The sequence below is a fragment of the Nestor notabilis genome, unplaced genomic scaffold, assembly GCF_000696875.1.
Source record: "Nestor notabilis isolate BGI_N333 unplaced genomic scaffold, ASM69687v1 scaffold5943, whole genome shotgun sequence".
Taxonomy (NCBI): Eukaryota; Metazoa; Chordata; class Aves; order Psittaciformes; family Psittacidae; genus Nestor; species Nestor notabilis.
This window is the reverse complement of record NW_009923279.1, coordinates 178,594-194,156: the sequence shown is the minus strand read 5'-3', so window position 1 is coordinate 194,156 and position 15,563 is coordinate 178,594. Positions and strand designations below refer to the sequence as shown.

Sequence of the window (15,563 nt, the reverse complement as noted above, 5' to 3'; positions counted from 1 at the left end):
TGATTGCAGGATTCTTTTCCTTCTTCATTTTTTTGAATGTTTCTCCCAATTACATCTAGATTTTTATCTGCATGAAAACCAGACCATTGCTCCTTGCTGCTAAAGCTGACAATGACATCAGATTGTTGTTCAGTACCAGAGGAACTGATATGGATACTCAGATGACACACATCCACACCACCTATGGTGCAAGCATTAGATAGAGTTATGGGTGGCTAAGCAGCAAGAGCATATGAACTCTCAGGAAGCAAAAGATCCTGGTTATATGCAAATGTCCTCAGTGTTGCTGAGTAAAAACTGGCAATCTCAGCTAGCAGTGATTCAAGACACTTTTTCCTATTACCTACTCTATCTTGAAATACTTGTTAAAACTTCAAACAGCAAAAGGAATTCAACAAGAGCTGTTGAGCTTTGAGTCATATGGGACTAATCACACATAGCCCTGCAATAGGGCTGAAGGCAGCTGCAGTTCTCAATGTTGTGAACTCATGATGGAGCTCCTACAGCACTATCAGGGCCCAGAGCTTAAATAATCCACACATCACCTAATGCTTTGGCTTGTCCCTGGGTACAGGCTCCCATGGACCTCTTCTCAAGACTAAGAAACTAAGTGCTTTCACTTCCCTGCAATGAAGGATGTCAATCAGCTGGCAGTGACCAGGCGGGAAAGCTGTTCTATTATCTGCTTATATACGGGGTTGGTTTGTTTCTTTCCTATTTGCAACCACAGAGAACCCTTTAAATTTTTGCGAATACCGTACATGGAGGATGAACCCAAACAACTACTGTTTAACACTACAGACCTACTCTTAGTCCAAAACTATGGCAAAGCTGTGAAGAAACTGCTTTACAACGGGATTCTCTCAGTGCTGCTACAATTGCCTCTGCTACTTAGAAGTTCTATGTTGGCTTTTGGGGCTGTAACATACTTCTTTCCACCTTCCTGCTAGCTTAGACAGGGCTCACTGGTGGGCAAAAAAAACACTGCCCATAGGAAACACATGGATTATCTTTGCCTTTTAATCCCTTATAGCATTTCCAATGGGATGTTTAGCCTTCCATAAATCTTTCCACATAAAATCTAACACAGAGGATCTGCCAATTCAGGAATCTCGTTTCATGTAAGATAAGTCTCAAAGCACACTTGAGAGATAGACAGCTCCATTCTTTGGGAAGTGCTTTTCACTTTGAGACCAACATCAACTTCTACCAGGTCTTTGAAGTAGAACAGAAAAGAATTTGTTTGCTTAATCAGTCTAGAACTGTATATGATCTTTCACTATTATTTTCCACAGACATTTTATAAGCCTTCTTCCTTACTTTTACAGATTGAAAAGGATCTTCAGTGAACCAAAGATTCAGCTGGAATTTATTATAGAAACCTAAGAGTGGTAAATGCTATAAAGGGTCTCTCATAACTTTGATAATATAATCAAAATGTAAGACCTAATTTTCCATTCTTCTATACCCCAATAAAAATGACCTTGAATAAATATCAGATTAAGTTGTCAGCATTCTGAAATAAAGTGAGAGTTTGAGTAGGTTTTGTTTTTTGAAATAGACATGCCTTTTTTGAAATGGAGAAGTGCATACAGTACCTGTTGTTATGCTTATGTGGTTCTTTAAAAGTTTTCATAAAGACAACAGGTTACCAGTGAAATATAATATCAGCTCATCACGTTCCTCAGGTGCTCTTCTGCAAAGCTATGAAATAATAGTTCATCTCCTCCTTGGAGAAACCTAGCATGAAATTTTCACAGACGATCACATCAAGGTCTTCCCTTCTCCCACCCAGCTTCATAACCCACCCAACCCTTCCATTTCAGAAGATTCATTTTTTAAAGAAAAGGGGAAAAAAATAAAAGAAAATAAAAAAAACCAGCTTATAAAACAGCAAATAAAATAAAGTTATTTTAATATATATAGAAAGAGAACAAAATGAAACTTGAGGGGAAACTTACTGGCGTTACAGTTTATCCTGATACAGTCTAGATGGGGAAAAATAAATGAAAGATGAAATTGCATCCTTCAAGGTAACAGCTGCAGACATCCAAAAACAATCAGTCCACCCTTCCGGGGACAGACACACGCAAAGAGATGTGGCCATTTTATACTTATATACAGTCTGTACAAGTTCAGGAGTGGGTGTATATGTACAGTATATTCTACATAAGTATCTGTTACATAAATATATATATACACATATATATACACATATGTATAGAGAAATATACCAGTATACATATATATCCACGAGTTGACACAGAAAGCTATTTTTCTGTTACAGAAACCTATGCAAAGAGTATCTTCTACTCCAGACCATGATGTGAATTACAATTAAAAAAAATTGATAATTAAGGCATGAAAAATCTCCTTCAAAACCAAGTCATACTCCAGTCTCATTTTGCTTTTTAAAGACCTTTAGCAATTTCTCTAAGAAGCTTGAAGCTCAAAGTCAACCTTTACACTTGGTTTCTTTTGAATTAATTCGTATTGTTATTGCATAAATACACCATCTGTCCAACACAGAATACCTGTAAAATCAGCCTATGAGATTTGTTGGTGCAATATTTAACCCTTTCCAGCTCTCCCAAAGACAGACCCACTTGTCATTCCCCCAATGCCAGCCCAGAACACTTTCCAGTATGTGCACAGACACATTTGACACTGTCCATTCAGGTGAGGAAAGGGTTAATATACCGCCCAGTTGTGTCCTGTCATAAAATGGCCACTTGCAAACAGCTAACCGCACGAACGCCCAGCCCAGATTTCAGCTAGTTCTGGAGGTTGGGAGTAGTTTTTGGTTTTGTTTGGCAGGGGGAATGAGGATTTCTTTCAAAGGTCCCCAGACCTGCCAGCTCCTCAGAGCCCGATCTCATCTTGCTGTCTGAACGCTAAGATTGAACGGGATGCTTGTAACGTTCAGGGAGAAGACGAAATGGGCAGTGAAGTGGCAGATCTGGGAGCCTTTGCTGGCCCTGCTTTGTTCAGAGGTTAGAGGTGGGGAAGGGACAAATAGGGGTACATGGAAAGAAAGAGTTATGCTTGTGGAATCTAATAAATGGTAACTGAGGAGTCTGCACAAAGAAAACAAGTAGAGGTAGGAGAACCTGAATTAGAGGGCTCCTGAGCATTGCTTCTCTCATTTAACACACTAATGCTCAGCATATCTCAAGATATGACCCATAAGAGGATCTTTTGTTTATGAATGCCTACATACAGCCTTGTGAACATCCATTACTCTGGTGTCAGACAAAGGTGAGTTATCTTACCAGTGCTATTACGTATCTTGGGCCAAGCTGAACTTCTCTCAGAAAATCAAGGCCAGGAATAATAGCACCGTGCTACGGGACACCCTGTCTGGACAACTAAAGCTTTGACCAGCAGGGATGGTCATATTTATTACAGAGATATGGCCCAACAAGAGAGATTATACCGAATGGCAGAGAAATAAAATGCAGTTTGCTGCTTAAGTGGACTAATTTTATGCCTACTGAAACAGATGTAGGAAAATTATTTCAGCAGCTGAAACTAAATGCAGTTCTTAAAAATAGAGTAAGAGTCTATATATAAAAAGCTGTGATGAGCAGGGACACACCAATCAGGAGCAGCATAGCCAGAGAGAGTCTGTTTTGAAGCAGAACTTCTCTTGAGAAAATCTGGGTTTGGTTTTGTGCGATTAGGTTTGTCATGTGTCGTCAACCGCAACAGAAAAGTGGGAGCAAACAGTCCTGGAGCAATTGCTATGATCACCATACAGTGGTGGCTATATCCCTTATAGGAGTTGGGTGGGGTAAGGGAAGCTCTGAAATACATGCTGGGGAACTTCCCACTATGACCTGATGGAGAGTGAGAGAGACTCCCAAGTCTCACTGCAAGCGACTGAGATCAAGAGAGTTGTTACAGCTGGAACAACAGGGGAATTTCTTACTGGCTAAACAGTAAGTGTGCTGGAAGGGGAAACATGGCTGGTTCTCAGCAACATTCATCACAGTTACAAACTAAAACCACTGTTGTGTTATTGATGTGTGCAGCAATACCGAAATAGCTACATGTCCCAGGGCTTACCCTCAGGCTGAGCCACTGGCTGCTCCAGGTGGAGGGATTGATGTTTCAAACTGAAAACCAGCATAGCCCTTATCCTGGCTGCTAGATGTTTATTTCAAAGGACAAGGAGAGACCAGGCCACTGAAGGGGTTGCCTCGACAACTACTACGGCCTTATAAGATCTCCAGACTCTGCGAGCATGAAAGCTCTGCAATGCCATGCAGTGGGGTGCCAGGCAGAAACACCCAAGTGCACTCCAGATGAACCAGCTCCCGAACCAGACTTAGTCCAGTTGGGTCAGTGGAGAACCTGCATGGCAGCTAAGGCGTGCAAGTGCAGCTGCCTGCACTGTTACACCAGCACCACCATATTCTAGTCAGTACCTTCAAGAACAAGCATAGGGGTTTTTTTGGTCATTTCCTTAATTCTGAGCTTTGCCCAAACCAATCCAAACCAGTTTCCAATCATTAATGCATAAATCTGTTTTCCCCCTCTTACATCACTTTTCAGAAAGGAAGATTTTTTCCTCTAAACTAGTACAACTCTACAAATCTAAAGCAGAGGATGCTTTCCCTGGCAGTTAGTTGCAGGTTTAGCCTGGTCTTTGTGCTCAAAACAGCAGCAGTTTGGTAATTCAGGAAAAATTAAAAAAAAACCTGCTTGGGCTTCTTCCTGCACAGTACCAGGGCAATAAGACTTCTGGTAATCATCATCTGGAGCTCCCAGCTGTGTTATCAGCTTCTAATGTAATCCAGAAACTGCTTCCTCAGTGCTCAGATATGTTTTCCAGAGTGTATCACCTGGAAAATGTGTCAAAGACCCTCTCCCTGCAAAAGGTTAAACAGCCACACTACAATTAGCTGACATAAGGGATTCCTTGTTTGAATGGGGATATCTTTATTAACAGGCAGAAGACTGAGAATTAGGCCTGTGTTTGTTACCATTTGTATCTTCGTGCCTGAAAAGAGTAACATTTATTCAACATTGCTAAGACCCCAGGCTGTTTTTTCCTTGAATCAGGAATGCAAGTTACCTTTGCTGTGTGAGGACAGCAGTTGTTCCTTTTGATGAGCACCCACATGTGGTTATGGAAAAGCACTTTAAGGCAAGACTAGGATGAGAAAAATAATCAAGGCCTGACTGTTTCTAAGCTCACTTCAAGTTATTTTCTATTGTGAAACCAGATGAGGTCCTGTGCACGCTCTTATCCCATGTCATAGCAGGGCTCCTTGCCTCTCTGCTACTTGCATGTGGTCAGACTGTGCACCCACCTGTAACCAGCAGCTGACAAATATTTTTGCATGTCTATGACAAAAAAAAAAAAAAAAAAATCAAGAAAAATCAAAGGGCCTTTGTATGTACTGATTATAGGAAAAAAATTTATTAACAAGAAACAGCGTGAATGGGCATATACTTGCAGGTCTGAAGGTCTGAGTGTATGATTTGCACAAAAGGAAATTTGGCATAAAAAGTTCACACACATATAAAACAGAAAAACAGGAAATGTGCCTGCTCTGTTCGTGTGTAGGACTGACAAAAGAAACTTTGCATTTTGGAGAGACAAAGATGTCTTTCACACCCTTAAGGAGGTATCTTAGGAAAAGATAGGTGAGAGGGATGATTACACTTCCTTACCAGAGAATTGACTCAGATTAACAGGGGGCAGGAAGCATTTATTCTAGTCATCAGTGATCTAAAGATAAACCAGGCCAGGGAGAAAAACCCTGAACTACTTATTCTTTAATACAAGTCAGTGACACTACAGCCTTTCCACTTGTGAATGGGAGTAAAAATGTGAAGGTGGATCTCCCTATAAGACCAGCCATTTCTTTCCCTTTTCACACACCTTCTCAGCATCAGAAGTGATTCCCAAGCATGTTCCAAGCCATGATTTGCTTAATTTCCCTCTCTCTCTCTCCTTCCACGCTAGACCCATTTCTTCAGAGTGCTTCTCAACAGAAGTGAGATTTGTATCACATTTGCACTTGTAATCTTCACACAACAAACACTCAAACTACTGTGAGACGTGCTGTCAACATGCAGAGTGCAGTGCCTTGGGCACTCACATAGGAAAGGTCTGGAACAACTTCCTTGCTCCTCTTCCTTAGAGAATTATTCATCACTGTTCTTCCTTTCCCACCCACCTCCTACAGCAAGCAGCCAGCTACCCATGCCCACCCTGCCTGCTGTATGATGTTTCTATCCCCTGTTTGGTTTGGACACTGAGGGCTGAGGGGGTGAATGGGATATGCCAGCCCCTGCAGGCTGCTCTATGCGCTCTGTTCTCAGGGCTGTTTGCTGTGCGGGCCGCAGGCTTCAGGCCTTTGAAGGGTTGAATACCATCTTTTGATTTACCATGGCTGATGGGGTATGGGAAAGCTTTACAACTGAAATACACACAAGATTTTAAAAAAAGAAAAAAGAAGGAAAAACAAAAAGAAAAAAAACAAAAAGAAAAAACAACATAGGAAAGTCCTTAATAATCACACAAATGATAATAAGTAATCAAATGGAATAGATCAAAGAAGAGAAGAGACAGCTCTTAGTAATAGTATTAAATGACTTGTAAGAAAAGCACAATGAAATAACTCACCACTCAAAACAGTCTTTGTTTATACCCATCTGTCAAGGGTTAGACACTCAGGGGGATGCTGACATGTAGCTAGTCAGCACCAAGCATACTCAGGTCTTCAGAGGTGGTGCTGATGACTGTTTCTCACTGGTAAGGGGATTTTGGCAGGGTCAGATAATGAAGTATTGGTTCTTGTTTGTGATATCTTGGCTATGAACAGTCTCCTTAAAGAGTTAGATGTGACTTACAGTAAACAACTGAAAATGAATGGCTCTGGTAAGGGTCATTCCTCCTCAAATTCTGTTTCTTCTTCCTTTTTGATAAAAGGAAAGTCCTGTTTCAAGAGATATATCTGACAGCTTTATAAATCTGAAGAGAGGAGAGGTGAAGCACAATCCAGCTTCCAACAGCCTAAACTACCCTTCTTCTGAGTTGGGCATAGAAGGAGAGTGCTGACAGGTTTTCTCTTACGCAGCCTGTAGTCACTTTTGGGGGAGTATTCAACCTCACAAAAGATTCCAGCTGAAAAGCTGGCAGATCTGGCACACAAATTGCTTCAGTCCCTGCAACTAACACAAAAATAACCTTCAGTTAACACAGGGTTTGGTTTACAGATTTTGTCCCTGTGTTAAACCATCAGTGACACATCTCTTTCCAAGCATGTGTAGACCATAAGTTAATTCTGTAGCCATATCTTTTAGATGCCAGGCAGTTAAGAGTTAACATTCCACCTCCAGGTTAGGTGATGATGTAACAGACCCCAGTGAGTGTTAAAAGTGACCAGTGCTAATCTTGCACTTTCAAAGCCAAAAAGACACACAGAGAAGTTTCTACAAACATGCTAGTTCTAGAGGAAAATTGCTGGACAACGTATTGCCCAGGTGAGGATGAGGAACCTTAAAATCACCACTCAGGCTCATCTATAGTGCAACAAGACCTTGCACTGACTCAGAAGTTCTTCTCAGTTATATTTCAGGATTCACATGAAGCAACAAGTTGCTTCACTGAAAAGTGAAAGAAAGCTTTAACTCATATTTGCATTTTAAAAAAATGTTTATATTTGTCACTCAGTACAATATTTAAAGACTGGCAAGAAAACAGATTGAGGCTAATCTAATAGCACATTTACTCCCTTTTTTTATTGTTGTTATTGTTGGACTTGTTTTTGTCTTTTTTATTATTTTCTGGGAAAGCGTAACTCTAAGGAGACAGAACACAACCCTTTGGAATGGTGAGGGGGTGTGCACTTTTACTATCGTTGTCTTTAGTTTAATAAAGACAAAATAAAAAAAAAACCCAAGCTTTTTAGTAGAGGCTGAAATAAACAGCAGTTAGAAAATAGAAATAATTAGAAAATTAGTAAAAGAGACCGAGTTGTATAAAATTGTGCCAAATGATGTAAAGAGCATGGGATTCACAGGACTTCTGCTTGACACCATACCCATTTCACTTCCCTCCCATGTTTAGCTTTGACTGTTTTGAATGATGATGGATGAATGAGGGATGTAACTGATCAAAAGATGGACCAAGCAGCATGTCTCACACAGAGCTCACCAGTCCCAGAACAAGAAAGGAAACTTAAAAACTTAAATACTTAAAAACCAACACTGTTCATAACGGAGAACTGACAGCAAATCTTCATGCAGCAATGCAGAAGAGAATTTCTCTCCGCAAGAGAATATCATTATGAAGATCTCAGCAGTTATTTTAGAAATCAATCCAATCAAACCAACAGAAATTAAATAGAATTATTAAAAAAACATTAATCACAAGCCCAAAATAATAGTGAAGGGGCAGTGGAAGGTTTTTATACGATACCTAAATTAACCATAAGTTTGACACGGCCACCGTCCAGCTCCAAGCGCAGAGTGTCAGCAGAGTCTCGTGAGGTGGTTGCCATCAACAGCCCATAAGCACGCTGGGACATGAAACGGAAGGACACATCTTCTGCTTCTGTATGCATGACCATAGGCATGATGATCTTCATATACATGCTGCCATCATAGCTCAAGATAGAGGCCTCTGCAAGCAATTAGCAAACACATGCAGAAAATGAAAGGAAGTTACACCTCTGCACTCTTCACTCCTGAAGAACCCTGACATCCATCAGGGCACTGTGTTTACAGAAACCATACCACTTGCCACAGAAAGGTTTGTAACTGGGAAAAACCACAGCAACTCTTTAACTGCATTAGGCAACCCTACATGGCAAGCATGAGCAACAAACAAAGATACTGTATTCACTCCAACTGGAGGTAGCAGTACCCATGGAGACACAATCCCTAAAGACAAGTGTGTTAGCACATGGGCCTTTTGCGATAATGAGCTGACAAAGCCTCCGTTTTTCACATCTTCCAGAATATGCAATCTCTTCTATTAGTCCAGCCTTCCCTAGCACTAGCTGTAATGACCACTTAAAATAATGTCTACAACACTTCTACTAGCACATTTAGTCTTGCCTTTGAGGGCTCAGAGTTCCTATTTCTGGTACTTTTAAGAGATGTTGCTTATTTAGAGAGAAATTCCATTCCATTACTAGCACTTTAAAGACAAAACAACTGCATGAAGCAAGTTTCCTAGCAGGTCTTTTCTACATCAGATTTCTGCTGGTTTGTGATTTTATATTTTTGTCCTCCTTACTAACAATTACTATTAGTACAGCTCTGCTGACACAACCGATGGCACTGCAATGCAAATGAAGAAAGGAACAAACTAAACTGCACTGCAAGTTTAAGTGTCATTCAAACACAGGAAAAAATCAGGAAATGGAGGTGCAATGAAAGCCAGGAGGTGGGGAGGGAGGGGGAAAAATAAAAAAAAACAGCAAGGAAAGAAAGAAATAAATTCAATTTTTCTATCATCTCTGAGGATGTCAAAGAAAATGGTAAGTTCAGCTGAGGAAAGGAGTTAAAGTACTTAACATTCTCTATTTGTTCAGGGTCTTGCCTGCAGAAACTAATATTGTCCTCTAAGGGAGTAGAATTGAAGTCTTGTGATAGAACTGCAGCAACCACTACAGCATGAAAATCATTGTTTTAGTGCAGGAATATGCTCCAAAACATTTCTATCCACAAATTTACAAATCTACATAAATATTAATGCATGAATTAGAACATCCCTTCTCCCCACAGTCTAAATGTTAGATGATGGAGTAGGGTAGATGGATGGGAAACTGAGGAACAGCCATATGTCCATGCTGGAAAGGACTCATGGCTGGCTCCACAGTGGCCAGTAACAGAACTGCAGTGTGTAATAAATATGCAAATGAGGTGATAAATAAGAATATAAGTAGCAAGCTGATAAAGTGACACAGGAGACCTGCATATGGCTACAAAACGTTTGGTTGTGATAGTGCAGCAACCCACTGCAATAATAGTTGGTATGCAGCACCTCTCTGGTCATGGCACATATGAACCTAAAACTTACCTGGAAGCACTATTAAAATCACATGGCTGTGAACAGCATCCCTGTTTTCTTAGCTGCACTCCCCACACGCTGCCATGGTCTGTACACACAAAGCTCTCTACATGCAACACCCACTCAGCCATACATGCACCTTCTGGGTACCAGCTGCCAGTGCTGCCCTGGGGACTCATATCTTCGCTTAGCCAAGAAACAGAGAAGGAAAGAAAGCTGCTTTTTCAAGGTGGGGGAATTGTTTCTTCTTCTCAAAGTGCAATTCTCTTCCCCCTCACGTCTGCACCTCCTACTTGTCACCCACAGCTGCAAGCTGGAACTAAATGTACTGTATATTATACCTACACTCAAAGGCAATGTGTGCGTACACACAAACCCTCCTTGCTCTCTTTCCACCCTCTCCCTCTGTGGATTGTATTAGAAAATGCAGTCAAGCATGAAATGGCTCTTTTGACGCCTTCAGCTCAGATGTGCCTTGCATGAAAGAGCTGCTTGCCCTAGCACCTGAAGAAGTGGGCCGGAAGATCAGGACTACAAGTGGGAGTAGCTGACACAAGTGCCCCAGCTCTGCTGCTTCTTTCTTCATAGCACCACGTTAGGTTCTTTGGAAACAGAAAGTTTGGAAAGTTTTTCTGCAGACATTAGAAGACAACAAATCAAAAGTGTTGTAACAATAAGTCTCTTCCCTCAACAAGAATTCATGTCTTCTCCACTGATCTCACCGCCAGAAAATTACTGTCTTTAGAGAAGAAATCCCAACCATTATTATTAGACTTACGTAATACTAACCCGAAGAACACCCAGAATTGCTGAAGATAAAAGTCTAGACAGTGTTTGAACTGACATCCCACAGTAGCCTAGATCAGATATTACTGTCCCTTCTCTGTTACAAACACGGAGCAATGAATCCTTGTAACAATTAAGCAAATAAAATTAAATAGCCTGGAACAGTTGAAACAGCCTCTGCATAACCATAGAAGATGAAAGTTTCTGTTCTTGTGTGTGCCCTGTGCTGACCTGAGCTTGGCCCAGCTCAGACCGCTTATGCACTTGACATCTTTTTAAAACAAAGAGATTTCATTCTCACTTTGCAAGTCTTCACCGTCTGCAGTATCTGGGAGCTTTGTCAGCACATCTCCTTGCAAGCAGACCATTCCCTGAAGCTACAAAAACACCCCTTCAGGGAAGGCTATTTCCTAGTAGCAGTCATACAAATAAAATCTGTTTCCTTGTCCAGACAGTTAGTGCCCAAAACCCAAGGCAGGCATGTTACAGCTCAGCAACACATACAGCAAATCTGCTCAGAGTTGAATGCAACATGGCAACAACTTGGTGACCTCAGCCTCCTAGGCACCTGTGCTGGTGACTTCTACCCGAATACAGACATGCATTTGATTGTCTCCTCAGCCATCTGCAGCAATGGGACTATAATCCTTTTGTTCAGCACCATAAATACAGGCAGCGGGACACTTAGTTTCCCAAGTTTAAAATACATGCACACTGCTTCCATCCTTCTGTTTTTAGGCTAGCTATTATGCTTGGATGTCTCAGACATGCACAGGAACAATGCGTGAAACTGTATTTCAGAGACGGACAGATCTGTGCAGACAAAAAGAACCAGAGTGGCATTTATTTGTGATCCCAAAGCCAGAAGCTTCATTGCCATTAGCTTGGAGATGGGAAGAGGAAGAAACCAGGTGCTGATTCAAAACCACCCTGATATAAAGCCAAAGAACTGTGAAAATCAATATGTTATTAGGAGCAATTAGCTTCCAAGTCTTGCGCTCTGAGACCCTGCCAACTTTAATTTTACACTTAGCATCCAAAAGAGCAATTCACTGCTGCTTCCCCACAGGGCTCTGCATAAACCTCCTGGGGAGACAGCAACAGGCATATTCTTAGAATACAGACAGAAAAATATTCAAGACCTCTTCATGCTCTTTCTCTTGCTTCCTAAACCTCTCTCTTGTATTAATCTCCATTCTTTCCTCTTTCCTTTCTTCCCCCTTTTTTTTCCTGTAGTCTCTTGTTCTTCCCTGGGGTCTCTTTCCTCTGCCTCCTGGACTAGAATATAGCTTTCTTCCTGAAATTTCCAGAAAGATGACAATGTAAAAGCAGGAAAAAACATCCACCTTTCATAAAAAGTTTAGCTGAAGTCACCAATGGCAGCAGTTCAGGGAACAAAACATACGCTCTAGCTACATTTGTGAGAGTCAGCTACGGCTACCTGCTCCCACCGAGCAGAGCTTCCAGAGACAAGTGCCACCAACTGGAAAGGCACAAGACACCTGGAAAGGAGCAAGCATGGAAAACAGGTTCAAAACCACCAGGGAATACAGACCAAATGCTTCCATGAAAATATTTCTTGCCAGAATTCAGATATCTTTAAAGAAAAAGTGCCAAAGCTTTGTATCCACAAACCAGAAAAGCTTTCCTGTAGGCATTACATTCCCTCCCATATCCACTAGCAGGCACATGGCGACAAATAAATACAGCCTTAATTTTCTGAAAAATCAGAATTATACTTAAACAAACAAACAAACAAAAAAAACTGGCGGGGAAGTGAACAAAAGGGCCTAAGAAAAAATAAAAATCCTCATTCCTGTCCAAGTGGATTCCATACACATGAGTATCAACAACAGAAGTCTCCCAAGTAATTTGGGAAGCCCAAATATAATCACCCAGACTGAAATCTGACTATGACCCAGGAGATAATGCTCCTTTTTATGGTTGCAAAAAAGCTGTCGGAACTTTAAGTGCTCACAAGTGGTTAAGACCTTGCACGTCTCCCGGCAGGACAGGAGCTGGGAGCTGTGGGGCTCCCCACACCAGGCCTGTCCTACAGCCCCAAGGAGGTGAGCACAACAGAGCTGCAGATGGTGGCCATGTCCAACCAAGAGCCCAAGAAACATCATGGCAATGAGGCAGGTCCAAGGTCAGGCCAGGACTAAGATGTGGCCCTGACTGTGGGCAGGATGGGGGAGCCCCGGAGACTCCGCAGGGCCTGTTGTGCCCTAAAAGACCCTGGGGATGTGGAGCCAGCGGTACCATGCTCTGGCACTGCTTCTTGTTGACCCAGAAGAAAAGTTCATGTTTATGTATGAGCTATGACACCTTTCTCAGCAAACTGGATCTTCCCTGGATGCCTCCCATCTATGTGCAACTGGGTCTCACCTTACTTAGCCTGCCAAGTAGGAAAGAGCAACTCAAAGGGATGTAAATGTAATTCTGTAGCATTGAACACAATTACATTTACAAATGTAATTCTCCCTAGAGAACGCAAAACCCTCTTTAAATACCCACTTATAAGTATGGGGTTTATTAGCAAAATACCCTGCAAATAATATCACTAATCATCCACTGAAAGGTTTATAGTGCTAGTAAGGACAAAGCTATTCCGGTTTAAAGATCTCAGCCTGACAAGGTGTCAAAAGCATTATCATCAGTTGTTACGTACTGGAAACTCATGAAGATAAAACAATTAAAATTTTGGACACATACAACGACAGAAATGTAAAGAACCTGGTCTGGTTTTGCCAGTGCTTAATCTCCCTCACAGACTAAAGTATTTTTGCAACATCAATTCCAATTTTTCTTTGCTTCAAATTACAGCAATGCCTTTCTTCCTTATTCCCAGTGGATATATAGATGCTTTATAAAAGTACGTTTGAATCCTGAAGCTCAGCACACCATTACCCCAGCTCCTCTCTGTTCTAGACTAAGTAAACCCCTTCTGTTCCACTTCTCCTAACTTCTGTTTCATAAAACCTGCCTCTTTTGCTCTTCACCTCTGGCTTCTCCCTGATTTGTACACTACTTCCTTAAATTCAAATGTTCCAATTTGAATAGCGTACATCAGTTAAGACCAAACAGGCACTAAAAGTAGCGTAATTACATAAGACACCGTTATCAGTACAGTGTGTACAAAATATTTCCAAATGAGCAGCAAACGAGAGAGATAATAGAGCTAGCTTCAAGGCATTCATCAAATTTTCATGGATGCAAGAATACTGGTGGAGCAGTAATAATAATTGTCACTTATAAGGCCAGTGCTATAGACAAAAATTGCTGGCAGATGTTTACATAGGCCAGATGACATCCAGATGAATATTTTTCAAATACATATCTTCAAAGCTTTCCAAAATTTATTTGGCAACATAATTTAAAACACTTCATTATTTTTAACATACATTTAAGTTGGAAAATAGCCCAGAACTGCAGGTTGGTTCTCATAAAATAAGAAATTCCTGAAATGCAAACCACACCTATTTATTTAACTAGAAAGTCAAAACAGAATAAATACCTACTCATTATTTCCCTTATTCATCTTATCTTATATAACTTATCTGTCCTATCTTACATACTTCCTACACATTTCCTTTGTGGTTTTTCCAAATAGAAGCAGAAACATCAAATTACTGCATAAAAGATTACTGACACAAAATAGAAGACATAGAAAAATCTAGGCAAAGGCAAACTAAGAGCCCCAAACAACACATCTGTATGAAAGTGCAGGTTTCAATGCAAGTACTACAATGTTCTTTCTCAAAAAAAAACCAAAACAAAGCCCAAACCAGCTTGATTGATGAAGTCTCAACATTGAAATGACTCTGTTTATGAATGGAACCAATTCTGATTTTTCATCAGAATTACACAAATTTAGTTTCTTTTTTTGAATCCAAAATTAACATCCTGCTTTTTTAAGAGGTTATATAACACCAAAATCCTGAAAATCAGCCTTGAGAACTTTCAGCTCAAAGTGGGCGAAATCTGAAGGAATTAAGTTAAAACTGTGAAACTGCCACCACTGTAAGAGAAAATAGCACCAGATTTTTTATTATCTACAACAAAAGCTTCAATTAAGACCTAGAGAAGGCATATTAGAATCCAGGATCCCAAATCTTCCTCCACTAACAAACCTCACAAACCTTTGCACTCTGGACTCTAGCTTTGTTTAACTTCTGTAATGAACCAACTTTTCAGCTCCCAAGTGGCTCCCCTGCAAAAAAGTATGTACCAATTTCCATCAGCATCAGGCTCCTCCCATTGTCACCACACACAAAAGAGGGTAAGTTACTTAAAGAGTGTTGTCAGGTTGGGGGTTATAAAGAAAAAAAAAGGCAGGTGGCCTTTAATCCACAACGAAAGGTAAATGTTAGCTAATAAACTTTGCATCTTCTTTCTTCAGGCTGTAATCACAAAGAACTGGGCTAGGGAGGAGCTGTAAGAGCACTGAGTAGCACAGTGGAAATATTTGCAGAGGAAACTGTAGCTTGTAAATGTTATTGCTAGCCCCGGGAGGTGACCAGCGAGGCTATATGCCATGCTGAAGCTTGGCAGAGACACAGAGGAACCAGGGAACACGTGGGCTCTTCAAAATTACTCCAAATGTCACTCTAACATTTACAGAGCTGTGTACAACTATTTGTGAAGAAATCTCTGGCAAGGCTAAGGGTAGAAGAATTGTTCCTCAAAGCCAAGGAGTGTAATGGGGAAGGCATGGGGAAATCTGCTACTAAAATGATAG

General features: G+C 40.9%; 1 protein-coding gene across 1 annotated transcript in view; it reads right to left on the bottom strand.

The window, feature by feature from the left end:
- Positions 1 to 15,563, bottom strand: part of LOC104403806 (neurexin-3) — a gene marked incomplete at its 3' end in the record, with an annotated part of 198,187 nt that overhangs the window by 105,004 nt on the left and 77,620 nt on the right. The window contains exons 6-7 of the mRNA XM_010012057.1: positions 8,438 to 8,641; positions 1,962 to 1,988 (exon numbers count right to left, since the gene is read on the bottom strand). Coding sequence (XP_010010359.1) covers positions 1,962 to 1,988; positions 8,438 to 8,641 — 231 coding nt within the window. The remainder of the gene's footprint in view (positions 1 to 1,961; positions 1,989 to 8,437; positions 8,642 to 15,563) is intronic.